At 41.1% G+C, this 27638-nt stretch overlaps 1 protein-coding gene and 1 pseudogene across 3 annotated transcripts; both read right to left on the bottom strand.

Moving 5' to 3' along the window:
* Positions 1 to 306: 306 nt before the first annotated feature.
* Positions 307 to 27638, bottom strand: LOC146575098 (V-set domain-containing T-cell activation inhibitor 1-like). 3 transcript variants are annotated; one of them, XM_085275284.1, is made up of 6 exons: positions 27233 to 27638; positions 23190 to 23516; positions 20584 to 20847; positions 11088 to 11111; positions 5654 to 5757; positions 307 to 570 (listed from the first exon to the last, which is right to left on the bottom strand). In XM_085275284.1, the coding sequence occupies exons 1-5, from the start codon at positions 27300 to 27302 to the stop codon at positions 5666 to 5668; spliced, it is 777 nt and encodes a 258-aa protein (XP_085131410.1). In that variant the 5' UTR covers positions 27303 to 27638; the 3' UTR covers positions 307 to 570; positions 5654 to 5665. The 3 variants fall into 3 exon arrangements, with proteins under 3 accessions (XP_085131410.1, XP_085131409.1, XP_085131411.1); XM_085275283.1 differs by lacking the exon at positions 307 to 570 and having other exon boundaries at positions 4265 to 5757; XM_085275285.1 differs by lacking the exon at positions 307 to 570 and having other exon boundaries at positions 4265 to 5757; positions 11088 to 11108.
* Positions 13455 to 15347, bottom strand: LOC146575099 (zinc finger MYM-type protein 1-like; annotated as a pseudogene).

The raw sequence follows: 27638 nt of genomic DNA, 5'->3' as shown, positions 1-27638 counted from the left end.
TTTTGTTAGAATGAGTGGTTTTAATAATTTTCAGACACACCTTGCAAATGTGCTTATAATGAGTTGGCACTCGATCTTCTGAAGGTCATAGGCTTTGTTCGGACATTCTGAATATACTAAACCAATTCTGAATCGCCAGAAGATCAGTAGATAACAACATTAGATTATCAAGGCTAGGCAGAGAGGTGTTTTGCTTTTCTGTCTCTTACAGAGAAAGGAACAGACACCAGACGAGGTCACAGAGATACGAGGATCCTTCGCAGCAGAGACAGACACAGTGACTGCCGAGACACCAACTGGGTTCAAGTGTCATGGTGTTTGGGCTCCGATTAGTCACCTCAAAGGATGGATCCCATAAACACAGCAATAACCATGAAGGGGTTGGCGGAAATCCAGGAACACCAGACCAACGAGGTTCCAGAGGCTCCTGGTCAGAAGGGGGACACGTTCCTGTTCCTTTTTCTGGGGGATACACAGGACACACAGGACCCGAGGATACACAGATTGTTGTTTGACATCGGGGCAGAATAATCCCCTGATCTGTGCCACGACTGAAGGGTTGTCTAACCCCTAAGGTTGAAGAAAGAAGAGCAGAGGATCACCCAACTGGACGACACTGGTAGCTGCAGCAATAAAATAAAGGCTAAAAGCTCTTTGGACAGAGGTTCTAGTCTGAGTACGTCTGAAGGGTATAAGGTAGCACCAAAATAAAGCTGTGGGAGACCTGGGGAGTGTCATCTGGACCTGCTACTGTTGTAATAATAGTTTTTCTTACATCTGAACTGCGCAAACACAGAGGTCATCTCACATATGGTTCACCCAACAGGGGGACAAAGGACCTCAGGAGTGAGAAGAGATGAACCCGGCAACACTGGATTACAGGGTGTAGGTGAGCTCTATATTCTAAAGAGCTCATCAGGGGGAGTGTGAGATTATAATATTATTTTATGCCATGTTATACCCCTAATTAAAGATTGTGAATTATTATGTAGTTTTAGTTTGCATTATTCTCCTGAATTAGAAGAAGCTGATAACTATTGCATTAGTTAAACTGATTTGCATTACATTAAACTGCTGACTTGTTGTGAATGAATGATATTGTTTTATGATGCATTATACGGCTGAGTTATAAGAAATACTGTTCGCAGAAAGTCATCGCCTTATTTGTCTGATTAGAAGAGAACAGAACATGCTGGAGTTTTCTGCCCCATCTCAGCAGGAGCAGATAAACAGGGAGCCAAGGTCGTAGCTTAGGCGCCGTGTGAGAGAAAGCATGTGAATGTTTAGGCTTTTATGATTAGGTGGGGGCACCAGAGGCTATAAGAGTTTGATCAATGCTCCACCATTTTGAGATCTGATGCTGTCTGCGTACGGTGTCCATCTCCCACGCGTGTGATCATTAAAATCATCAGTTTAAGAATAGTTTTCATATAAAAATAGTTTGCTGCTTTATAAGAAAGCCCTCCACAAAGCCAGAACATCTTACTATTCATCACTGATTGAAGAAAATAAGAACAACCCCAGGTTTCTCTTCAGCTCTGTAGCCAGGCTGACAAAAAGTCAGAGCTCTTTTGAGCCAACCATCCCTTTAACGTTAACTAGTAATGACTCCGTTATCGGACTCATCTCGGACGGGGATGAGTCTGCCTACAGGAGGGAGGTTGAACGTCTGGTGTCCTGGTGCAGCCACAACAACCTGGTGCTGAATGCCCAGAAGACAGTGGAGATTATTGTGGACTTCAGGAAGCACACAGCCCCACTCCCCCCCATCATCCTGACTGACACCCCCATCACCTCTGTGGACTCGTTCCGCTTCCTGGGTACCACCATCACCCAGGACCTGAAGTGGGAGCCCACCATCACCTCCGTCATTAAGAAAGCCCAGCAGAGGATGTACTTCCTGAGGCAGCTGAAGAAATTCAACCTGCCAACACGGACGATGATGCAGTTCTACACCGCAATCATCGAGTCCATCCTCACCTCCTCCATCACCGTGTGGTACGCTGGAGCCACTATCAGGGACAAACAGAGACTGCAGCGTGTTGTGCGCTCTGCTGAGAAGGTGATTGGCTGCAGACTCCCATCTCTGCAGGACCTGTACACCTCCAGGACACTGCGGCGTGCAGCTCGGATCTCAGCTGACCCTTCTCACCCTGGACACAGTCTGTTTGACCTGCTCCCCTCAGGCAGGAGGCTCCGGTCCATTCGCACCAGAACCTCTTGCCATAAGAACAGTTTCTTCCCCTCTGCTGTTGGACACATGAACAATAAACGTATGACTGTTCCCACCACTAACACATGACCCTACGCTGTGTTCACTGCATCATTCCATGTTTGGCACTGATCACCACCTGCACTCATGTATATATCATGTATATATCTATCCACTTAGCACTTTTAATTCTTATTCTTATTTTTATATTTTTATGACAGTATGTTTGCACTGAAGCACCGCAGCAATTTCCTAATGTTGTAAACCTGCTCAACATTTGGCAATAAAACCCTTTCTGATTCTGATTCATGAACTTCTTCACAAATAAAATTTTTATCATTAGAGAAAAAATTACCAGTAATCATCCCACAGATGTAATATTATCTACAGCTACTCTTAGTACCATTGATATTAAGTTAGACTCTTTTTCTCCAATTGATCTTTCTGAGTTAACTTCAATAATTACTTCCTCCAAACCATCAACCTGTCTTTTAGACCCCATTCCTACAAAACTGCTCAAAGAAGTCCTGCCATTAATTAATTCTTCGATCTTAAATATGATCAACCTATCTCTAATAATCGGCTATGTACCACAGGCCTTCAAGCTGGCTGTAGTTAAACCTTTACTCAAAAAGCATCTCTAGACCCAGCAGTCTTAGCTAATTATAAGCCAATCTCCAACCTTCCTTTCATATCAAAAATCCTTGAAAGAGTAGTTGTCAAACAGCTAACAGATCATCTGCAGAGGAATGGTTTATTTGAAGAGTTTCAGTCAGGTTTCAGAGCTCAGCACAGCACAGAAACAGCTTTAGTGAAGGTTACAAATGATCTTCTTGTGGCCTCTGACAGTGGAGGCCATAAGAAGATCATTTGTAACCTTCACTAAAGCTGTTTCTGTGCTGTGATGGTACTGAAAGTAGCTGTAGATAATATTACATCTGTGGGATGATTATTGGTAATTTTTTTCTCTAATGATTAAAAATTTATATGTCAAGAAGTTCATGAAGTCATTACTAGTTAACGTTAAAGGGATGGTTGGTTCAACAGTGCTATGACTTTTTGTCAGCCTGGCTACAGAGCTGAAGAGAAACCTGGGGTTGTTCTTCTTGTCTTCAATCAGTGACGAATAGTAAGATTGCAAGTGTAAATGTTTTGGTAACGATCCATTTTAAGTAAACTTTCTATATTCAAAATGCTTGATGTTACCTAAATGATTACTTTAGGTAACCATTAAAGGAAATTTTAAAACTCAAGTGATGCGCAATCCATTTGGAATCTATCACAGTATTATTTGTTTTGTTATTAAAGTTTCTCTCACAGTACTGGGTAGTGCCCAATATTTTGACAGTTTCATTATACCAAAAAACAAAAGAGTTCATTTCACATTTTATTCAGATGTTAGCGGAAATCATTAATCACTGTGTGAAATTGCATCATAATGTTGAAAGAAATAACCAGTTAACAAACTTCCAGTACAATTCCAGCATTGACCATTATTGGCCTATATTACAGCGTGTAACCTGACAGAATTTGCTTTAAGGCAAAACAGAAATATTGTAAAAGGCACATGATTTCTTTTACATAAACATCAAATATTCACATTCATCAACATTCTTTTACAGGAGGTTCAATGTTTAGTTCAGTGACGTAAATGTCTATCATTAAATCATTTAGAGAAAATTTATTTAAATTTGCCAAATAGATTGGCAGCTTATTTTGTTAATTGTTTCACAAATTGCCATTATTTATCAATTCAATAATTTTCTCACTCACATAAAAGGAACAAAACTAAAGCTCCAACCTTCAGAAAGAATTTAAACATTTATAAAATAGTCATGTATTTTATTTGCACTGTTTCAATTATTCAACCTTCAGAAGTCACTCACATGTCTCCAGCCTATTACAAAAACGTATTAAACAGCTTAATAAAAGAGATCTAACCCTAAAGAACTTTCAAGACGATGCAATTTTGTTAATTGAAGCCTATAAAGAACATTCTTAAACTACTCTGAGCTGCAGTGAAGTCAGAGATCCCCCCCCCCCCCCCCACACACACACACACTTTCTAAGCCATAACTTGTGTGACTCATTCTTATTAATCTTCAGTACAATAATCAACACCAAATTATATCCTGAACATTTTTACTTTTACTTTACATTAATCTTAACTTCGATCAAAAACAATAAACACATAAAAATAAATCAATCAATGAAACATCACTGTTCGCAATAACATGAATAGAAGGAGAAAAAATGTTTTCTTACAGTAGCACACCAACAAAAATTCAATCATACCAAATAACACATATCAACATCTAAGGAGCTTGGAAAGAAAAGCATCTGGACTTCTTTAAGTTTCTTGAACATGTTTTAACTTTCATCAAATCAATGAAAGGTCAAATGGCCCAGGATGTGAGTGGGCGTTAAGGCGTCTGGGAAGGGATCTCAGAACGGGATTATAGATGGCAGAGAGTTGGTGTCGTAAGCCCCGCCTCTGTTCAAAGATGGTCGCTCACAGTGGACATAGATGGCTTCTTTCACTCCTCTTTCAAACCATCTGTCCTCTCTGTCCAAAATGTGAACATTGGCATCCTCGAAAGAGTGACCTTTATCCTTTAGATGGAGATGTACAGCTGAGTCTCGTCTTGTCACAATGGGTTCACCCGAAACCTCGGCTGATTGTGATCCACACCCGTTTTCACACCTTGGCTAGTGTGATTAGGCAGAGGATCAATAGTGGGTCCACGACCCTCTTAGGGCCTCTCCCAGGACTCAAAAATCTGAGACTCTCCACCAGTTGCTCTTAGAACTGAAGAAGCTTCTTGGATGAGAGGTGAATGAAGAAACTTCAACAAGTCCAGACGCTTTTCTTTCGTAGCTCCTTAAATTGCCACGACCTGGATGACTGAGAACCTTCTCAGACAATTCAGTTAACAAAACACTTGTGCTAGTTTTAATGGAACGACTTGAATAATTAGAAGGTACGGCTGTGGGTCAGCATAGATTACAAAAACCATAAGTACAAGGAAGTAATGCCATAACTAAGACTAAAAAAATACAGCCTGAAGATAAATAATTTTTTCAACCAAAAGGAATGATGAACTCTCAAAAACTGAGAAACCTGGGTCCAAGACATTCATTACTCTAAGAATATTTGTGAAGGGCAATATATTTAGTTATTTTTTTCTGAAAGTTTTTTTTTTTGGCTACAGTAGTATGAGTGTTTCAACAAAAAATGTTCATAGCTAGTACTGAGATTTTTAGAATGTTAATTGGAACAGGGGTCTGGTCAAAGGTCATTTACTTTCTCATTAAAAGTAGTTAGTTCATGTTGGGTTTTCCCCCCAAAGAGTTTCTTCATTTGGTAGGAAGACAAAAAAAAAATCAAAAGAATTGGTTGCTTTTTTGTGTTTTAACCATTTTGATACATTAAGTACCTACCTTTAAAACAGATTAGCGGTACCTTCTGACAAAAAGAACAATAACAACACAAAGGAACAGAAGACCAAAAATCACAGCAGCAGCAACCCACCATCCAGAATACCCTGAAACAGTTCAGAAAAAGTAAATGTAACCATTAAATGTGCAGAAAGCAGGATTAAAAAAACAAAAAACAAAAAACAGTGAGCTATACATAATCTCACTGGTTGTTCTAAACCATAGGTGTCAAACTCTGGCCCGCGGGCCATATTTGGCCCGCAGCCTACTTACATTTGGCCTGCGAAGCCACACCAAATTACTATCAGAGCTGGCCTACTGGTATTATACAGCTAATATATATATTGTTTAGTATTAAGCTTTGCTTGTTCCATATTCAGTTTTTCAGCAAAACGTGTTTGAGTCCATAAGAAAAGATTCATTCTTGTATCTGGAGGAATAAATATATTTCAATAAATATTAACGTTAGCCCGTGACTTTGTTCCAGTTTTGAAATTTGGCCCACTGTGTATTTGAGTTTGACACCCCTGTTCTAAACGCTAAAATATATAATATATAATGGGACTGCTCCATTATGACAGTTATTTTGGTTAATAACGAGATCAATTATTTAAAATGCTCCCCATGCACCCTTGTGTAACAATGAGCGGATAAAGGGCTGGTTCAGTTTTCTGTGACCGGGACTAAAATGTAATTGGTCCTCCTGAATCAGGAGTAGGTGTGGGTCTAAAAGAATCAATTTTCCAATTAAAATCAATTTTAATTTGAATAATGTGATATCAATTAACTAAATTCTAAATCGATTTTTAAATATAAATGTATTTTGCCATAATCTCACCTTTAAAATCACAAAACCATTTCAAAAACTGCCAAAGAATTATACACCAAATTATTGAAAAAGCAGGTAAACGGATCCCAAAGAAAGATGTAAAAACATCTCACAGATTCTGAAGCTGCAGGATTTGTCTCTCCAACCAATTCACTGAACTAGCAGCAAAAGAAGAAAAACTATGCTTCATATTTGATTTGATTCCCTCTGACTTTTGCCGTTTTGCTTCCACCACAATATAATCACACGTCCTGCACATCTCTCTCAGTGTACTTCAAGACCAGTTTACCATCTCAAATCTGTTTTGTGCATTATTAATTCACCAGTTTACCTTTGTGTACAGCGCTGACGGCTGCTGTTTTTTTTTTCTTTTTTCGACCTCCAACAAGAGACTCTTTTTTTCTACTGTTCAATACCAAATAAATTTAAACTTTTACAAGTAATGCCAAATTGCAAAACGCTGTGCCTCTAATAAAACTTCTGTAACTTTGCTCTGCTTCACTTCAGCAGCATTTTTCTGTGTTTTATCCTCAGCTACTTTGACACAAAGGCATCTGCTGTGATGCTCACACCTCTGATAAAGTCTAACGAGTGTCAGCTTTCTTTTTATACATAGATATAAAAATATGGATATGCACTGATAAATTATCAAAATTATAATATTTCTGACTGTCTGAGGCAAAACTGAATTGAATTGAATCAGACATCGAATTGATCGATCTTGTGAATCGGTTATAGAAATCAGTGATGATACCAAGCCCTAATCAGAAGTTAGATTAATGGAAGAACTCTCCTCTCCAGTACCCTTACATAGACCTTTCTGGTGAGGCAAAAGTGAGACTCAAGTGAGGCCATATAACTAGAGGATAGCCTCCAGTCCTCCTCCAGTCTGCCCATCTGGAAGGCACTGCCCCAGACTTCCACGTAATGTTGCAAAGTTGGACAATGAGGATAGACCCACAACATTCAGAGGCTTTAACAAGGACTTTCATCCATCCCACCAAGCAGTTGTTTAATTACATTAGTGACCTCATTGATGGGCAAGTCGTCCTCATTCCCCGACTCTGCTTGCTCTACAGAATGCGTGACAGTGTGTTTGACAAAATCATGGTAAATGGCCTGTATTTGTATAGCGCTTTACTTGTCCCTAAGGACCCCAAAGCGCTTTACACATTCAGTCATCCACCCATTCACACAGCACCACTTCCCCCTCCTGAGTTGTCTGACAGTTTGCCAGAATTACTTTGAGGATGACCAAAAATCATGTTTCATAGTTTCAAACCACATATATAGTGATTTTACACATTTCTGAACATTATAAACTTTTATAAACTAAAATCAACTTCTTTTTTATTATTTATTTTATTTTATTTTTATTTTCAGTTGTTGCAGACAGGACATACATAGCTGGGGGACAGGAAAGGGAGAAAGAAAGAAAAACAGAGGGGAAGAGGGACAGTGAGAAAGGGCACTGAAAAAGAAAAAAAATCTCCGGGATCACCTGTTGAGAGAAAAATAAGAGAAAACAAGCAAAAAAAGAGAGAAGCACAATAAACACAACACAAAAAAAAAAAAAAAAAAAAAAAAAGTTCATTTCCTCAAATGGTCTGATACTCTTTCATTATACCTGTTCAAACACATTTGTATCTATTCTTATGGGCTTGGAGACCACTTATTCTTAAACCCTCTTACAAAAGGGTTGGATGAATGCTGCTGTTTGTTAGGCCAATTCAAAGGTCAGAGTCGGGTAATACCGCCTCATTGCTGGCTTTGAATAAAAAACAAAACAAAACAAAAAAAACAAAACAAAAAAACACAACACCATCGCATTAATCCAGCTAAGTGTAAATAACATTAAATACTAAATACTGAATGTTGTTGTGCAGCATGCAGGACTGACAATGCGCTTTGAGGTAGCAGCCAGGAAAGGTGTAGTTTGTGTCTATGAACAATGAACACTAGTGTGGGCACCTGTGTGGATCAGTGAGCCTGTATTCAAAAGGTCTCTCCATGTAACGATCTGCTAGAGGGTGTAGGGAGCCATGGCCCTGTCCCCCAGGGGATAAAGCAGGCATGGAGGAGATCCAGGCCCCAGACATCCAGAGGCCTCGGAGTGCGAGAGCCCAAGGAGGACCACGGGAGGGGCATCCTTGCCACCCTCATGGGAAGAGCTGAGGAGATCCCCAGACAAGGGGTCACCCAGCAGCCACGGAGCAGAAGCCAAGGGGGCTTCAGTGGCATGCCCGCGGGCTCTGCCAGCAGCCAGCTGTGCCAGAGTGAACCAAGCTGCAGGCCTGGAGGCCGGAGGCCTGAGGGCCCCCCACCCCCCGAGAGGAGGCCCGACCGAGCCACAGGTGCCCAGCCCCACCAAGTAGCCACTGGGAGTGAGCCGGTACATACCTGAGTGCCTAACCCTGGACACCAAGAACCACCAACACACCCAGCCACCGGCAGGGAGTGTGGTGAGGGGAGATAGACCTCCATACTTTGGAGGGCCTGAAATCTTCCCAGATAGGTGTAGTCAGCAGTTTATCGGCAGCTGAGACGAAGAGGTTGGATAAACTCATCAGGAAGGCCAGCTCTGTTCTGGGATGCACCCTGGACCCAGTGCAGGTGGTGGGAGACAGAAGGACTGTGGCCAAAATAGCATCTCTGATGGACAGAGTCTCCCACCCCATGCATGTAAATGTTGGTGAACTGCAGAGCTGCTTCAGTGACAGACTGCTGCATCCAGATTTGAGATGGTAAACTGCTGCATGGAGGAGCATTTCTGCAGGTCCTTCCTCCCTGCAGCTGTCAGACTGTGCAATCAGAACTGCTCCCAACAAACATAGATGTTTACATCAGTGCTGTAACTACAATAAGTTAATCAACTGATTCGCACTACAACCTGGTTTGCCTCTTACCGGTAGTTATTTTTATTTAATTTAATAACTGTACAGTACTCTCTGTATATAGTAACCATTGTCCTTAATGTAAATATGTAAGAAAAATTGTGTTATGTGTCCTGTGTACTGTTTGTTTGTATATGTGTCTTTTTGGCTGCTGTTACAACCAAATTTCCCCTTGTGGGACAATTAAAGGATTATTCTATTCTATTCTAGTCTAAGACCCCACCTGACATATAGACACAGACAAACAGGCACACAGACACAAACGTGCATTCCCACCCTCATGCACACATACACAAATACTCAAATGCCTCCCCTGCACCATGGTGACACACCTTCACCCCAAGCCATGTGTGGGTGCGTGTGATGGAGCAGGAAGAGGGAGGTGGTCAGGGATGGGGAGGAAAGGAACGGAGGGGCAAGCAGCCCCTCCTTCGGGTAACCCCCCCTGCTGACCCCAGTAGGCAAACCTTGCCCTCTGGAACCCACCAAGGCAAGGGGGCCCAGGTCCATCCAGACCGGGGCCCACGGCAGCAGCACCGCCAAGCCCCACAGGACCCGGAGCAGCCCACATGACTCCACCGCAGAGGAAACTGTACCCACCCCATAATTCAATCATCTCCCAGACAACACAATAGACACCCAGGTTAAGTTTATTATCCAACTCTCCTATATCTCACCCCCACCTGGAGAGTGAACTTCTGCAAGGATGAAACAACCTCCCTGCCAGTTGAAGAGCCCCCCCCAGTTTGGCCAATGCACCAGAGGCCCCCTGCTCAGGGCTAAGCCGCCCAGCACCCACCTTGGCGACACACCAATGAGGACCGAAACCCCCAAGGCCCAGCCAAAGTCCCAGCACGGAGGTGGAGCACCCCAGAACCTCAAGCCCCCACGTCCACCCCAGATCCAGCCAGGCTACCAGGCCAGTAACCTTTGTCCAACAAGCACACTAAAGGGGTGGTTGGAATGTTACATTTCAGCAGTGCTGGGAAGGTTACTTTTAAATGTATTCCACTACAGATTACAGATTACATGCCCCAAAATGTATTTTGTAACGTATTCCATTACGTTACTCAATGAGTGTAACGTATTCTGAATACTTTGGATTACTTAATATATTATCATGCTTATTCAAACATTAACTGGAGTACTTACTTATTTTTATAATTACTTTTAGCAACTTAAAAACTTAATTTTGTGCAAACCAAACTTCTTTTTTAATAAGAAAATTTAAATCTACACTTTCTGATTTTTCATTTATCTATAAAAGGGCATTTCAGTGATTTTACACATGAAGTATGCAGGTCCTCATCAGAAGCAGTTTTGTAAGGTCTAAATACAGTCAGAGTGAAGTCAGTCAATGTGAGAAGCTGCGACAGAAAGTCAAATTTGAAGCCTTTTAAGTTTAGTCTTCCTGTTATCATTTCTTGTTTCCTTTATTGTTCATGCTCCCTTTCCATTCCTGTCAGTTTCGCTTCTTCCCTCCTTTATAATTGTCTAACCTCACCCTCATTAATACAAAATGTGCTGAATTATTTTTCACTAAATATACTTATCCTTCAGTGGTGAGATCGTCTTTGAACTGTAGACATTCCTTCATGACTTATCTGACTCACTCCTGGACTTAGTACTTTCTGCCTGTACCTCATCTGTTTTGTTCACCTTGGTGAATACCTACCTCAAGATTATAAATAAACATTAAAATTTTTGACTTTACCTTGGGATGCTCCCTCCGGCTCTTCTGTGAAAACAATACAAAAACAGTTTTATTACTCAAATATAACAGAGATAGATCCATAAATCTCAAAAGATGGCATGAATTAGAGGAAATTGAAGGTGAAACTAAATATGAAAATGGTGACCATTCATGGGCAAACATACAAGGAAATTATCTTGAGGGCTCATAAAAAATTAAACATAATTAAACCTGCCACATCTTGTTGGCGAGTGAGTCGGGACTTTAATCAGGACCCAATGTGGGCCCACAATGGGTCCTGATTTGTGCCTGTTTCTGTTTGGTGCGGGCTACTGACACTATGAGAGGAATTGACTATGACATATCATTCATTAAGCAAATATATAAGGTTGTTTTCTTTCCTGTGCGGAATATCTGTGAAAATTAGAAATATATTTTTCTCTGAGTGAAGCTGAAAAAGTTGTTCATGCATTTATTACTTCAAGGCTGAACTACTGTAATTCATTATTCTGAGGTCATTCTAAAATTTCCCTAAACGGCCTTTGGTTAGTTTGTGCTATTTACTTGATTGTTCGGTTTTGTTGGGCAACTTGAAGTGACTGTTGTTGTGATTCGGTGATATATAAATAAACATGAATTAAATGGTATTGTGGCACAGCAGCAACAGAAAGAGAATCTTGCTGAAGATCAAGCCGGCAATGAAGGAAATGGCTACATAAAAACAACGCAGTGGTCCCCAAGTCTGACGCAAACCCACAAACTAAGCAGCAGGTAAATTCTCGCATTGATATCCACCTTTTTTGTAGCATTTATGTCTAATATTAATTACGTCGCGGGGCGCGGGACACTCGGACACGTTGCTTTAACGACAACCACGCAGGCTACGTAGTACTGCATTGTAATGGAAAACGAGTTGATCTGAGTTGAGTCGTGGCAATCCGATCTGAATAAGTACCAATAAAGCAGACAGACTCGACATCCCCAGCAAGCTGAGGGGGAAAAGACGGGGGTGATGGAGTACATCTTCAACCTGAGCCTGAGGCTAGGGAGAGTTCCACAGCTCTGGAAAATCTCTTGTGTGGTACCAGTGCCAAAGACCCCATGTCCCAAGGACCTCAACAACTATAGGCCGTTGGCTCTGACATCCCACCTAATGAAGACCCTGGAGTGGCTGGTCCTAGCTCAGCTTCGTTGCCTGGTGAGCTCATCACTGGACCCACTTCAGTTTGCCTACCAACCTGGCATTGGAGCGGATGATGCCGTCATCCACCTCCTACATCGTTCCCTCTCTCACCTGGGACTGCTGGGAGCACTGTGAGAATCATGTTCTTTGATTTCTCCAGTGCCTTCAACACTATTCTTCCCACGGTCCTGAAGGACAAGCTTGAGAACTCAGGAGTGGACCATCACCTCACTACCTGGATTTTGGACTACCTCACTGACCGACCACAGTATGTGAGGACTCAGGGCTGTGTGTCGGACAGGGTCGTCTGCAGTACGGGGGCCGCACAGGGAACAGTTCTGGCTCCGTTCCTCTTCACCATCTACATTGCAGACTTCTCCCGGTCGCTGAAGTTCTGCCTTTAAAGTTGCCTCGAGCCCAGCACGCTCCGGAAGATAGACAGGGCAAGGTTTTGGAACTGGGTAAGTTGTTTTGTTAACGTGTGTGTGTGTGGCGGGAGGTAAGTTGGTCAGCTAAAGCGGTCTGTTGTGTAGTGGTCTGTTAACTGTCTTAATTAGGTTGTGTTTTTCTAACTCTTCACCATCCCCAAAATGGTTGACACAGCTGCTAGTGTACAGGTGTCTAGAGGCTCGTTTGTGAGCAATAACATTCACCTGGTTCCAGACTTCTGTGAATCCAGTGTTCACAGCTTTTTCAGTGTGTTCGAACGCCTGGCAACTGCACTGCAGTGGCCTCAAGATGTGTGGGGGGTGATGTTGCTGTGTCGGTTGACAGGTAAGGCTCAAGAAGCTTGTTCTGGTCTGTCTAGGCAGGACGGCCTGGTTTATGGAAAGATCAAAAGTGCCGTCCTCCAAGCCTATGAACTGGTACCTGAGGCCTATAGGCAGCATTTTCGAGGGTTGGAGTTGGCGCAGGGACAGTCCTATCTTGACTTCGCCAGGGAGAAGGCGAGGCTCTTTGATAGGTGGTGTGCAGCAAGCCAGGTTAATGATGTGGGGTCCATACGTGAGCTTATGCTGGTGGAGGATTTTAAAAACTCTGTTCCTAAGTCTGTGGCCCTTTATTTAAGTGAACAGAGGGCTACAACTTTACAGCAAGCTGCCACCCTGGCAGATGAGTTTAAGCTGACTCATAAAGCAAGTGCTGTCGGACAGGATATCCATCTGCACTATAGCGCATCCTGGACAGCAGGGGTGTCACTAGGTTTTAAGGACAGGGGGGGCTTAGCCCCCAAGAGATGCACACGACATGAACGAACGTAGTGAATGAGCACAAAATTTCACAAACAGAAAACAAAGACTGAGAAATTGTTTTCCTACTTTTTTGGACAGATTAAACATCCTAGGCCACCAATAGATCTATTGTTTTATTTCAGTCTGCTTTATAATACAGTACAACAAAAAAACAGAGGAAATGTGTTTGCTGCATCAATAACAAGAAAAAAACTGAAAATAAAAAAGTACATTTTTCTGGCTGCAATCACCAGTTACTTGGTGGGTGGAAGCATCAAAGAATGATGTCTGTTTTTAAGAGTGGCAAATCGGTCAATCACTCTGTTGTGACTCAGATGCTGAAGCGTGTCTTTTTCAATAGACATGACTGCAAGACTGTGAAGTCTTTTCTGACCCATTGTTTGACGCAGCCAGGAGTGCAGCCGACGCAGTGCACTAAAGGACCGTTCGCACGAGCAGCTGCTGACAGGCACTGTTAGGGCAACTTGGATGGTTGCCTTCAGAGAGGGAAACATGTCTGAATCAAAGAGGTTGTACACAGACAACATATTTTTGGGTGGACATCCAGCCTCTGTTTTCCGGGTAAGAAAGTTTCTGGCCACCAGAACCTCCTCTTTTTTCAGGTCAAGTCTGTAGTGCTTTGCAAGTTCATTCAAGTGTGGTTCACTCAAGAAGTTCTCAGATTTAGGACTGCATGCCTGGACGCCTTTTAGCAGCCCTGCATCTACACTGCAAAATCTCTGATCAAGCTCGCCAACCATCCGATCCACACAAGGGAAAAGTAACTCTCTTTTCAATGTGTCTGAGTTGTTCAATTCAGTGCGTGAACCCACAGTTGCCTCCAGGACAAAATCCTCCATTTTCCTCTGTTTGTGCCTTGTCTTGGCACCTGGTTCAGGGATACTGTGGGTGTTACACAGGGCCTTGGTTTTCTCATACAGCTCTGTAGCAAATGCATCTGAGTGTTTGCCCTTAAGTGTGTCACACACAGCTTGTTTGCAGATAAAAGCTTCTGCCAGGTCTAAAGTCTCTTTCTGCAGGAATTTGTGGAGTCCTTCGGTTACAGACAGAATCGACTGAAACATCAGTAGTGCATAGACTGCTGAGAACTTGTAGAGCTTTGCTCTGAGACCAACAGCTATGGGGGATCCAATTGCAGATAGGCACTCCAAAATGGCAGGCAATGTCTCAAGAACTGCACTGATTGATCGCAACTGACATGCCCAGCGAGTGTTTGAAAGTTGCACAAGCTCAGTTTTTGTCAATCCAAGCTTTGCCTGAGTCTCCATGAACTTATGATGATTGACTAGGGAGGTGCTGAAGAAAGAATACACACACTCCAACAAGCTGAAAAGCTCCACAGCCTCTGGGACAGCCTTGCAAGTATTGCACAAAACCAGGTTGAGTTGATGAGCATAACAATGCACATAGATAGCCTCAGGATGGAGCCTTCTAAAATGTGCTTGTACACCTCCAGTGGAGCCACTCATAACGGCTGCACCATCATGTTTGTGCTACACACTTAAGCTCTGCAAGACCATAGTTTTGGATCTGCTGCTGAATCTCATTTGCAATGGACTGGGCATCAAATGATTTTATCTCTGCAAGTGCAAGGAAACGCTCCTTCACTGCCCCCTCTGACACGTACCTGACACAAACAGCTAACTGCTCTGCCTTTTTATCCCTTGCCTCATCCACCATGATGGAATAGACTTTAGACTTTGTCATTTCAGATACAATGACACTAGTAACTTCCTGGGCACAACAGTCAATCATGTCATTCTGGGATGTTGGTGAGATATACTGTGCATTTAATGGGGGATTATGTTTTTGAAGAAAAGGATCAAACTCCTTCAAAAGCTCCATGCACGCAAGAAAATTCCCTCTGTTTGGGCTGTCTTCACCTTCATCATGACCATGAAAAGGGAGTCCCTGTCTCCCTAACATAGAGGTGACTGCAACAATTCGTCTGAGATACTCTCTTCTTTCAACTATCTCACTCACATTTGCAGTTGCTATCATCTGTGCAACGTTTCCCTGTTTGCTAGTTCCCTGGTAGCTTTTCCATGTAACAACACTGTCCTTATGTGTTTGTGCCATCTCATGCTTGCCAAAGATGACTAAAGCTTTCTTCCAGTTCTTGCAACCGTTACTGACCAAACTATCATGTTTGATGTTTTTGCCAAACACTCTACATGGGAAGCAGAAAGCTGCATTCTGGTTGACTGAATATTCTAACCAGTTGTGCTTTTCAAACCAGCTGTGGTTAAATGCTCGCTTCTGTGTACCAAAAGTATCATGTGGATAGCTCTTCAGCTTCACCTGTCTGGGCCCTGTGTCTTTGTCACCTAAATCAAACCCTGTAGTAGAATGAGTTGCTGCAGCTGCTTCATCATTTTCCCTCTCTTGGCCTGTTTGCTCTCCTCTCTCTGTAATAACTTGATCTTCCTCTGCCTCTCGATCTATTTGCTCCTCTGTCTCTCCTTGCTCTCTCTGACTTGAACTTGCCTGTTGACCTTTTTCTCCCTCAGCCACTCCTTCTGCCTCACCCTTCAAGATACATTAAAACATACTGAATTGTAATGTAAATTGCTAATATCATGACTTCTGCTCCCGCTCCACAGTAATTTGTTGCTCCCAAATATTTTGAAGTTACAAACATTATATTTTGAGCACGCATGTGACTAAAATGGTTGCAATTTAAAGCCCTGAAAAATATTACTAAATTACTTGAATTGAAGTAATATTAAAATAGAACCCTCAAAAATATGTGAGTCAGGCTAATTTGACTTATATACATATCTCTCTCTTTGCTCTCTCCACTTTCTAACCTTGACTCTCCTAAATAAAAGCTCAAGTTAAACAGGTCTTATATGTTGTACCGTGACTGAAATGTTTCATATTTCATATCCATATTGAGTCCCATAAAATTCTAATCAGACTGTCTGCATCACAAATGACTCCATCCTTTGACTCACCTCTCCAGCAGACGTCTCTCCCCTCTGCCTCTCTGTGCTCCTCTGCCCTGACTGCTACAGGTTAATGGGGATGGAGTGATTATTATTATTTCCACTGATGATAACCATACCTGAATGAGCTCAGCTGGATTTTTCAGAGCTAAAACGAGTGACAGAAATTAACATTATGCTAACAATTTAACTTAGTGCGCTAGCCAGGTTTTTATTTACAAAATGGGGAGCACCTGGTTCATTATTTACATGGGACTCTCTGCTGTTAGCTGGAGCTAACTAATTGTTACTACCAGCCAGTGATGAAGACTTACTTTCTTGAAAAACTTGCGTATATCCATGATTTCTTGCCGTTTGCCACATGCACGCTAGTGTTTCTGCAGGTGTATACGAGCGGAGTGTAAAGTAGCAGTGAAAACGAGGACTGGATTTTCAGTCATGTGGATGTCCCCTGTGAACAACTGGAAGGGATTGGATAACGAAGCACTGACGCTACCTTAACAATGTAAAGCGAAAGGGACCAACCGAGTTATGATCATATTTGTGTGAATAGCGACAGGTTTATATTATTATTTCTTTAAACTCATATTCCTGCATCTTTATATTGAATTTGTCTGCAAGTTCTGTAAAAAAAAATCGAATAAGTTAAAAAAAAAAAAACCCACCAAATTATTTAGGGGGGCTTAAGAATATTTTAGGGGGGCTTAAGAATATTTTAGGGAGGCTTCAGCACCCCTAAAATAGGCCTAACGACGCCACTGCTGGACAGGTAAGAGTGGGCCAGCTAATAAGGAAAATGCAGTTATGGTTTTAAGACCTAGGCCCAAACTGTGTTTTTTCTGTCACAAGCCTGGCCATGTGGTTGCCAATTGTGTCAAACTGGCACTCAAACAGAAAGCCCACTCAACACGAAAGGGGCCTGTTTTGAGAACAGTCAGTCGTGGCTCTCAAACTGACAAGCTTGCCAGGCCTACTAAAAGGCTAAACCTGGAGCACAGTTGCTCGGTAGCACCCCGTAATCAGTGTACGAGGCCAACTAACCCTGAGCTGCCGCTGGTTGATCCTTTCTCCGGTTCACGTTCAAAACCACCCTTCAGATCTGCACCCCTTGCTAACAAGTATGTCTGTGTTTCAGTGAAGCCCGCTAGCTGCCTGCTGGGTTCTCAACACGTGATAGTTCGAAGCCCTGGCTATCCCATGGGACACTGTTTCGAGGGTTTGGGGCCACTCTCTGGGAATGTTGTGAACCCACTGAGATGGGATTGGCAGTTTCCGCAGGCAATGCCTAACCGGTGCTATGGGGTTTGGTAGGTGGAAAGCCTGCAATTTCTTCATGAAACGGCTATGGACTCACTTTGTGTTATCGTAAATTTGACAAACCATGGGTTTGCATTTATGGGAGGGGGTGTTACGGCCCTAGCAGGGCCTCCTCCTGAAGGTGCCTGTGTGGGCGTGTCCCACTACCTCCTACCTGAGATGCCACCTTTCCCTCCTGTACAGCTGACTCCCATCAGCAATTAAAGGTATTTAAGCCCAGAGCAGGGTGAGCTCTGGGCCTGAGTGCCATGAGTGTGGTTACAGCTAGTGAGCTGAGTGTGTTTGTGAGTGGTTACAGCTAGTGAGTTGTGTTATTGTGGTTTGCAGCTAGTGAGCTGCTCTCTTTCTTTTTGGCTTACGTTTTACTTTATTGACCACGCCTGAGTTTTGTTTGTTTTCTTAAATGGTGATAGTGGCTTGTCCGTCTCTTTTAGTTGAGCTACTTTAATAAAACTCTTTGATTTAACCCTTTTGCCTCCTTGACTCCTTTTTCTGACCTGGACACTTTTTGTTACTCCCCCCTCACCGCCTAGACCCCTCAGGGGAACGTAACATCAACACTAGTAAAACCAAGGAGCTGGTGGTAGACTTCTGCAGGCACAAACATCCTCCACTGCAGCCACTAAATATTCAAAGCATGGACACTGAGGCTGTGGATAGCTACAGGTACATTGGTCTTCATCTGAACAATAAGCTGGACTTATATATATATATATATATATATATATATATATATATATATATATATATATATATATATATATATATATATTACACACACACACACACACACACGTGTTACAGATTATTATTAATATAAACTTGAGACTACAGAAATATCCCATCCTCATTACACCATTTTTTTTTCCTTTCAGAAAGTCTTCTTATATTTCAGTTGTATCGCTATAAGTGTTGTGGTAATTTCTGCTGATAAGTTCCACTTTGTTCTCAATGTTTGCTGAAGTGATGACGTCACATGCCTTTACGACGGTCCTGCCGTATCACAAGTCCGAGGAGCACTGGGCATGTTTTTCTCCATGAGTGCGGGGGAGTAGTGATCTCCAGCTGTGTGCGTTCCTGCGCAAATGTGAGTCAAAAACCCCCTAGTTCTAAGAATCAGTTTCAAAACTTATAGCATGGGTTGTAGTTTGGCGTTGGTTACATCCTTAAGGGGGTTTATGCTAGGAGATTGATTGAGATCAGTAGAGGCATGTGACTTACCACCGTAGCTTTTGTTGTAGGGGGGTGGCTGTAGCTCAGGTGGCAGAGCAGGTCAGCCACTAATTTGAAGGTCGGTGGTTCGATCCCAGGCTGCCTCCTGGCTGCATGCCAAATATCCTTTGTGCAAGATACTAACGCCATGTTTGCCTACTGGTGGTGGTCAGAGGGCCCGATGGCGCCAGTGTCCGGCAGCCTCGCCTCTGTCAGTGCGCCCCAGGGCAGCTGTATGTACAATGTAGCTGCCATCACCAGTGTGTGAATGTGTGTGTGAATGGGTGGATGACTGAATGTAGTGTGAAGCGCTTTGGGGTCCTTAGGGATTAGAAAAGCGCTATACAAATGCAGGCCATTTACCATGTAGGTTGGATCTGTGCACCGCAGTTGGGTTATTTAGCCACTAGAGAGCACTGAAGACCATGCAATTGCTAACCTTTCCTAATTTTGATGATTGTTATATTTGACATGTGCTAATTGTTTCTCCTTGTTTCTTGATATTTAGAACCACACGCATGTCCGCCCATCCCACACTTGTTAAGTATGCCTACCGCTGTACTGTTGAGCTGCTGTTAACTTCCATTAAAGTATATCCGAACATCACTCTCTGTGCCCCACTCTCTGACTGGAGTTTAAGTCCTGAGGAAGCTATCATTCCAGCAACCCAGAGATAATTCTCTAACACTTCCAGTGTAAGTTTGAACACAAAGCTACAAAGTTATAAGCTGAAAACTAGTTCAAAGAGCACTTCAAAGTATATGTTGTGGTTACAGAGTCAAAAGTATTAATACAGACTCACACACACACCCACTAGGCTTTGGTTAAATCTCCCTTAGCAAGTTGCACCCTGAGCAGACCATTTTGGTAGCCATCTTCGAACTTCTGCCATAATTCTGGCTGGATATTTGATTACTCTTTTTGTCAGAATTAGCAGAATTCATTCTAATTGGTTGGTTTCCTGACACGGACCGAACTTTTATTGGTAATACACAAATTTTTAATAGGCTTCAAGTTGGGACTTTGGCAAAGCTGTTTCTGAAGCTTAATGCTAGCCCACTTTATCCACTCTAAAACCATTTTTATGCTTGTTTGAGATCATCATGTTAGAACATCCAATGTGTCCAAGTTTCAACTGTGTAGCTCTTGATGTGAGGTGAAGTTAAAGAATCTGGAGGTAGTCTTCCTTCATTATTTAATGATGAAGGCACCACATAATTACAGAAACTCAAAAATAATTTGAAAATTGTGCACCCAAAGTTGTTATAGATGCATGCTGCACAGTCATTTCACCCTAGGAAACAAATATATAACTTTAATACTGTAATTGTATGCATTTATTTATGTGTAGATAGATGTATATACCTTACAAATTGATCATTTATAAGGTAATCTAAACATAATTTATTTACTGAGTACACTTTTAATCTCTCGTGACCTGACATTATGCGTTTATGATTTATGTATTTATTTTTCCTCTTTTTATCCAGACTAGTCTTTGCATGCAGTCTTAGCACATATACATATTAAACTCCCCCCCCCCCCCAACACACGCACACAGACCTAATTAAATTCAATTGTTGCAGGGAAAAAATGTCACTCACTGTTCACAAAGGTCTCGGTAGAACTCCGATGCCAGATTCCCTTCTGTGTAGAGACACAGCGATAGAGTCCAGATTTGGACACAGTAGTTTTGAGGGTGATATAGAAGCGATCTCCTTTTGGTGCAGCCACTGGCTCCTCAGATAGAAGTGTTTGATTAGCACTATCCATCCACTCTACTGTGGGTTTTGGGAAAGCACCATCAACATCACACTGGAGAAGACCATTTTGATTAAGCTGTCTGACTATTGGCTTTGGAGCTGCCCCTGTGAACACATCGGATAAGAATAATGGAAACATCTGACATGCTCTGTACTAGAAGAGGCAAAGTTGGTCTGAAAGTGTGCAAGACATTACTGAGAGCCTTTTATGGGACAGTGATTGTCACTGCAATATTTTGAGGTTGTATGACAGGAATATTGCTGCGAATAGACTGGTGAGAAGGGCCAACTCTGTCCTGGCCAGTCCCATAGACTCCATAGAGAACATGTGTGAGAATGTTAGCCAAACAAGGTCAACATAACAACTAAAGAGATGAAATTGTTTTAAGATTGATTAAGTAAAGATTAAACTCATGATGCCTTAATGTAAAACATCAGCTGCAACACAGTGACAACTTGCAAATCAACAGGAGAAAAATTTCACCTCTCTTAAGACTGTACAGTCCCTATTTATAGCTGACAATACATACATTATCATACACCCAGACATACAAGGATGATAAAATCTATCATGCCATCAGAGTCAGGACTCACCTGGGATTTTTTCATCTGTTCTGTCCTTTAACCTTTTATAATGCGGAGGTTGTATGCGACCCAAGTTCACATGTAAAAATTAATAAATAAATATAATTTAAATTTTCATAGCGATCGGAAATAGCGATACGTACATTATTTCAAAGCTCGGATATTCGTCTATCTGCGGATTAAAGAATCTCAATAAAAAATTTACGACAGAAAAATGGATGCGTGTTAACTTACGTCAGTAAATGGCAAATAACTTTCATGCTAACCTGTCGCATCACCGTTGAGAAACCGTTTATTGGACGGAAAACAGTCTTTCAAAGACAAAAAGTGGCTTGTTGTAGAAAACAAAACTCCAACGATTAACCTTCGTTTATTTAAATTCAACCGGGAGTAAAATTATATTTAAAAAGTTGAATTAATCTGCTCTTTGATTTTCATCGAAGTTACACAAACCCCTAAAACAGCGACATTAAATTAAACTTTAAAGTATTGAAAAAAAAAACATGTCCAATGAAGTTCAGTATCTCTGAAATCGGTAAACGCCCACGTACAAATTTTAATCAATCAGCATCTTTTTACAGCGTAAAATGACGTAATTACGAGACTTTTATTCCAATAAACCAATCAGAGAAAAGCACCCTTATGCCAGCCACATGGCAGTTTAATTGACAGCTACTTCCATCCAACAGGCACTCAGTGCTGTAATAACGGTCCGAATTTGAAGCCGGGAAAATCACCTGTCTGACCATATATGGAAGTTAATGTAGTTTGCCCGTCTGTCGCGCCGGAACGAAAACAAAGCAGAGGAAACTATTTTATCCGTCCAAAAAAGTCACGATAAAAATCTAATAAATGAGTATATCTTTATTTAAATGTTTAGATACAAAGTTTTATGGTTGAGTCTAGCATTTAGGAATATTTTAGGTGCATAAAAAACAGAATTCAACATTGTTGTTTCTAAAATTTAATTGATTTTTTGCGGAGTTTTGTACGGATTTGCTAGAGGTTATCTGATTTGCATTTTCAATGCACTCTAAATTATCTTAGAGCCACTTCTGTCTACTATTATGAAACTTGGTACATTTATTGTGGAAAAAATGATGGTGAAATCCTGTGAATTTCAACCTCCTAGCCCTCATATTGAATGATTAACTATCTTTAATTTATGAAAAAAGAGGTTTAAAACAACAAGGCCTCCGTCATTTCCTGTAAAATCCTCAAACAAATGACCTGTGTTAGAGCTAAAGATAAAACAAATAAACTACATTAAACATCACATAATTTACGTCACAGTGATACAACCAGCATCTATCTGCCATTTATTATCTGGAAATTATTAACAAGGTTAAACTGGTAGTTACAGAGTTTCAGAAATACATATGACTGTGAGAGGCCCCAACAGGTTAATATGGGCTCTAAAAGGAAAAATAAAAACAGACATGTTAGAGATTATTGCTGGTTTTAACTCAGTCAAGTAAAGCTGAATAAAAGATAATCAGGATTGTTAGGTTGTTATATTACACATAATTTTTATAATGATCTAAAAAGACTCTACATGTAGAGAAGAAACTGCTTCATGGTCTTGGATGGATTATAATTACCCAGAAAATATAATAAACACCATGTTTATTCTGACATATGAAAAAAAAAATTAATTATAGTTGAATTTATTGACACTACTTTAGTTTTTTTTTAATTGAAATCTCTATAGACAGAAGGCCTATACGACCAACATGCATATAGAAAAGTCATTGTTTTGTTAACAAAAGATTTCAAAAGATGGAACACTGGTAGAAGTGCATTCTGACTGTTGCACTGGTGAATAATGTTAGATAATGTTTAAATAATGTTGCATCACTCACCAACAATAAGCTCAATGTGGAATATTTTTTCTGGCTGGATATGTGGAAATTCACAGGTATAGTTTCCGCTGTCAGCCACCTTAGTGTTTTCAATTCTTATGGAGGCGTTGCCGTGCTCCAGTTCTTCAGGAAAATGTGAAACTCGACCTTTGAACTGCTCTGCTTGATTTGGAGGGCCCTTATTATGAAGAGTACCATGATCATACATAAACACCTGCAGCCTATCCTTGTCTTTTCTCCAGTCAAAGAGCATTGGCTTAATGTTCATGTTGTTGAGGGAGCAGCTTAAAAGTGCATTGCCATCTTCCTTCACAATCACACGTGAGCCTAAAAGAGAAAACATGAATTAAACATGAAAATTAGAATATATGATCAGAAATACAGGTGTAAAATACCTGCATACATGGTATTACATGAAAAGACACTGCACAAGAACCTAAGAAAAAAGTAGAAAATAGATTTGCGTTGAATAATTATTTCAAAATGTGGTAAAACAGTTATTTGGACTGGTCAGTTAAGCAAAAGTCATAATGCTTTTTAAGAAACAGTAAAAACTGTTTCTTAAAAAGCTGACAGGGACTATAAAAAAAATAGAGCATATTTCTCCTGTTTTGGCTTCCTTCCGTTGGCTCCCTGTTGAATCCAGAATTTAACTTAAAATCCTGCTCCTCACATAAGTCTTCAATAATTAGGTCCCATCGTATCTTATTTGTTGTTCTTAGAGTATTTAAAAGTAGAATGGGAGGCAGAGCCTTCAGTTTTCAGGCCCCTCTTCTGTGGAACCAGCTTCCAGTTTGGATTCAGGAGACAGACACTATCTCTACTTTCAAGATCAGTCTTCAAACTTTCCTTTTTGCTAAAGCATATAGTTAGGGCTGGACCAGGTGACCCTGAATCCTCCCTTAGTTATGCTGCAATAGGTGTAGGCTGCCGGGGGATTCCCATGATGCACTGGATGTTTTTATTCTTCAGCCGCTATGTGTTTATACATCACTTTGCATTTAATTATTAGTTATTATTAATCAATGGCTCTCTTTCGTAGCATGTCTTTGTCGGAGTGGAATTTAATCAAATGGAATTGACACATCCATACATTCAATTAAATATTTTAGTAAGTGGTGCTGAAGGTCCTATGTCTGTGTAGAAAAGACACTGAAAGAAAGACAAGAGATGAAAGAATAATGTCTCAAATTTTGTTAACCACACTTGTAACAATTATCTGTTTGGCATGTCACCCGCACTGACCTGTGTAAGCTTCCACTTGTTTTACATGGCCTGACGAGTTGAAACATTTATGGATTAGTTCTATTTACCTTAAGACTCGGCCCTCATCTCTCCTCCACTCGCACACTGAGCACCGGCTCCCCACAGGGCTGTGTGCTGAGCCCCCTCTTGTATTCTCTCTACACCCACGACTGCAGTTCAACCCACAACAACACTCTCATCATCAAGTTTGCTGATGACACCACGGTAGTCGGACTCATCTCGAAGGGAGACGAGGCAGAGAGGAAGTCCTGAAGCTGGCAGCATGGTTTTCAGAAAACAACCTGGCACTGAACACTAAGAAAACCAAAGAGCTCATTGTTGACTTCAGGAGACACAGCACCGACTTGGCCCCCCTCTACATCAACAGGGAGTGTGTGGAGAGGGTCCACACTTTCCGGTTCCTTGGTGTCCTCATCTCTGCTGACATCTCCTGGACAGGAAACATCTCAGCGGTCATCAAGAAGGCCCAACAGCGGCTGCACTTCCTGAGAGTCCTCAGGAAGTACAAGCTGAACTCCAACCTGCTGCTGACCTTCTACCGCTCGTCCATTGAGAGCCTGCTAACCTACTGCATCACGGTATGGTACGGCAGCTGCACCAAAGCAGATAGAGTGAGGCTTCAGAGTGTGGTCAAGACAGCACAAAAGATCATCGGCTGCCCTCTCCCCTCCCTGATGGACATTTATTCCTCCCGCTGCCTCAGCAGAGCAGCAAACATTATCAAGGACAGCTCCCACCCTGGCTTCAACATGTTCAGCCTGCTTCCCTCAGGGAAGCGCTACAGGTGCATCAACACAAAAACCCACAGACTCAAAAACAGTTTCTTCCCCAAAGCGATAACCACCCTGAACTCACACATGCACAGATAACACAGCCCCCCACTTCCCACTTCCTCTATGGACCACCACTGTGCAATACCAATTCCATGTGCAACAGCTCAACTGTATATACATAACACTATTTATTACATATTACTTACGGCTTGCATATTGTACATTTCATATATATATATATATATATATATATATATATATATATTAGTTTTTCCCTTTGTTAATACTGTCCATATGTACATAGCGCTGCAGAACTGTACCCCCCCCCCCCCCCCCCCCCCCCAGCATGTTTACACTGAGTAGGAGATGCTCTGTATCTCATTGTACAACTGTATAGTGACAATAAAGGCATTCTATTCTATTCTATTCTATTCTATTCTATTCTATTCTATTAAGACTTTAATGTGATGACAAATTACAGTACATCTCTAATCTCTGCATCTTCCTGGTTTGTGTTTGAATCCAAGCACCTGTTTTTGAAAAAACACGCCTCAGCTGACTTGGTAGCATTTACTTTCTGTTAATGATGATGTTCGGAGCATTTGTGTTGTTTTCAGCCTCTGTTAGGCACTTGTATGTACCACATGTTCTCTCTTAGCATTTATCAGACAATCATCCTTTTACTGAGACAAGTGTGACCACACAAACAGGTATTACTGCCAGAGTAAAAAAGACTGTGCAGGGGTGACAGAGAAAAAAGGAAAGTGAAAAAACAAAATATTCTTAGAATCAGATGTGTACTTACAGGACACAGCACACTTTAACTGAACAAGGTAAAACTTTAATTTCTTGTTCAGTGTGATTAACTACAGCAGTTACCACAACGCTGCATGGAAAGATTGTGAATTTATGCTTTGGTGTAAAGATGTTCATATTTAAGTAAAAAAGAAACACAGATGTTGGCCCTGATCTTAATAATATTGTGGGCTCAAAAAAGTTGCTTAGCCAGATAAAAGGGATTTATTACATATTTCTGTGGCAAACATTTATTTTTATTTCTACTAGATGAAATACTAGTAATTCAGCTAGCAACAGTCATGGTAAAATGCTTTACTAATAAGACAGAGAATTAGAAAAACAACCTGTTTGTGACTTTTTTACCAGCTGAGACTGAACTCTCAAAACTCTGTCAGTTTGAAGCTGCACATCGGAGTCAGTAACAGCCTCATGTTAATGGGTCACACAGTGTTTTAACTCTGACTGTAGAAAACCTCAGGAAATGGAATTCTAGTTGCATCAGGTTTTTATGGTTCAAAGTACTGAACCCCAAAAGATTAAAAAGTTTGTTAATGATGTTTTCTGCACAATTTTGGAAAATAGATAACATATCATATAGATAAACATATGTTAATGAAGATAAACTTTCAAATACTGTGATTTATTTCAAACATTTATTGATAATCTTATATGAAGAATGATATTTGAGTCTCTGCATTTCAATAAAATGTGTACTACTTTATCTTTGTAAGTTTTCTGCATACATGATATGGTTGACCCCTCTAAGATTTCATAACACTATAGATCCTTTAAAAAGGTTAATGTAGTGGGCACAAACAAAATTTATATTCAATCAGAAACAAATGTCACATATTCGATGTCTTAAAAAGGAAAGAAAATAGATCTGTGTTTGCAGGAAGCAGCGTAGTAACCGCTGGTTAAGAAGCCACACCTGAGAATAAAATGACGAAATAATGAGGATCTCTAATAAATAATCGTAAATAATAACTAGAATGCTTTCATGCATTCAGATGCTGCACATTTATCTGCTCTGTCTTTATTTCAACACTAAAATGCGGCTGCTTTAACAGCTGATGCCACAGGTGTAGATGCCGCAGTCATCCACCCACTAAAGCAGCAGCCTGAAAAGCGTGAAAGCTGCATCCGCTGCTGTGAAACGTGACTGCGCCTGCACACATGATCGGTCTAAATCAATGAGTTTCTTACCGGATTCAGCACCAAACGTCAGTCCGGACAAAGTCAGGAAACAGCAGAACAGAAGTGGTGGAAGCTCCATGTCTGCAGAAACCCTCTGAGGATCAAATACGGTAACTATTCAGCGTAACCAAGATCAGAGCCACTCCTCTCCTCTCAGCACTGACGCAGTAAAGCAAAAAACAAAACACAGTTTCAGTTTCTAATGTCTTAAAGTAGTCAGCCATAACTGCACTTCCGGAGTAATCTGACTTTTAGAGTCAACTTAAAATTGAAAAAAACAAATAAATAAATCCATAAAAAACAGAAAAGGTCCTAGTAAATTTCTGCCAGGACAGTTTAAAAAAAAAAAAAAAAAAAAAAAAAAAAAAAAAAAAAAAAAAATATATATATATATATATATATATATATATATATA

This window comes from Mchenga conophoros, linkage group LG5 (assembly GCF_057382185.1).
Source record: "Mchenga conophoros isolate Kocher_MC1m ecotype Shallow Benthic linkage group LG5, M_conophoros_male_GT1.1, whole genome shotgun sequence".
In the NCBI taxonomy this organism is placed as follows: Eukaryota; Metazoa; Chordata; class Actinopteri; order Cichliformes; family Cichlidae; genus Mchenga; species Mchenga conophoros.
Note: the sequence above shows the minus strand (reverse complement) of the source record. Positions and strands in the feature narration are given on the sequence as shown.

Bases quoted from the DNA above. Each gene is read 5' to 3' on its own strand.
- LOC146575098 (XM_085275284.1), bottom strand. From the start codon at position 27,302: ATGGAGCTTCCACCACTTCTGTTCTGCTGTTTCCTGACTTTGTCCGGA. The intron at 20,848-23,189 runs GTGAGTGATGCA...ATGTGTTCACAG, and splicing joins CCACATTGAGCTTATTGTTG to GGGCAGCTCCAAAGCCAATA. The intron at 11,112-20,583 runs GTGAGTGACATT...TTGTTTTCACAG, and splicing joins TACCGAGACCTTTGTGAACA to AAGAGCCGGAGGGAGCATCC.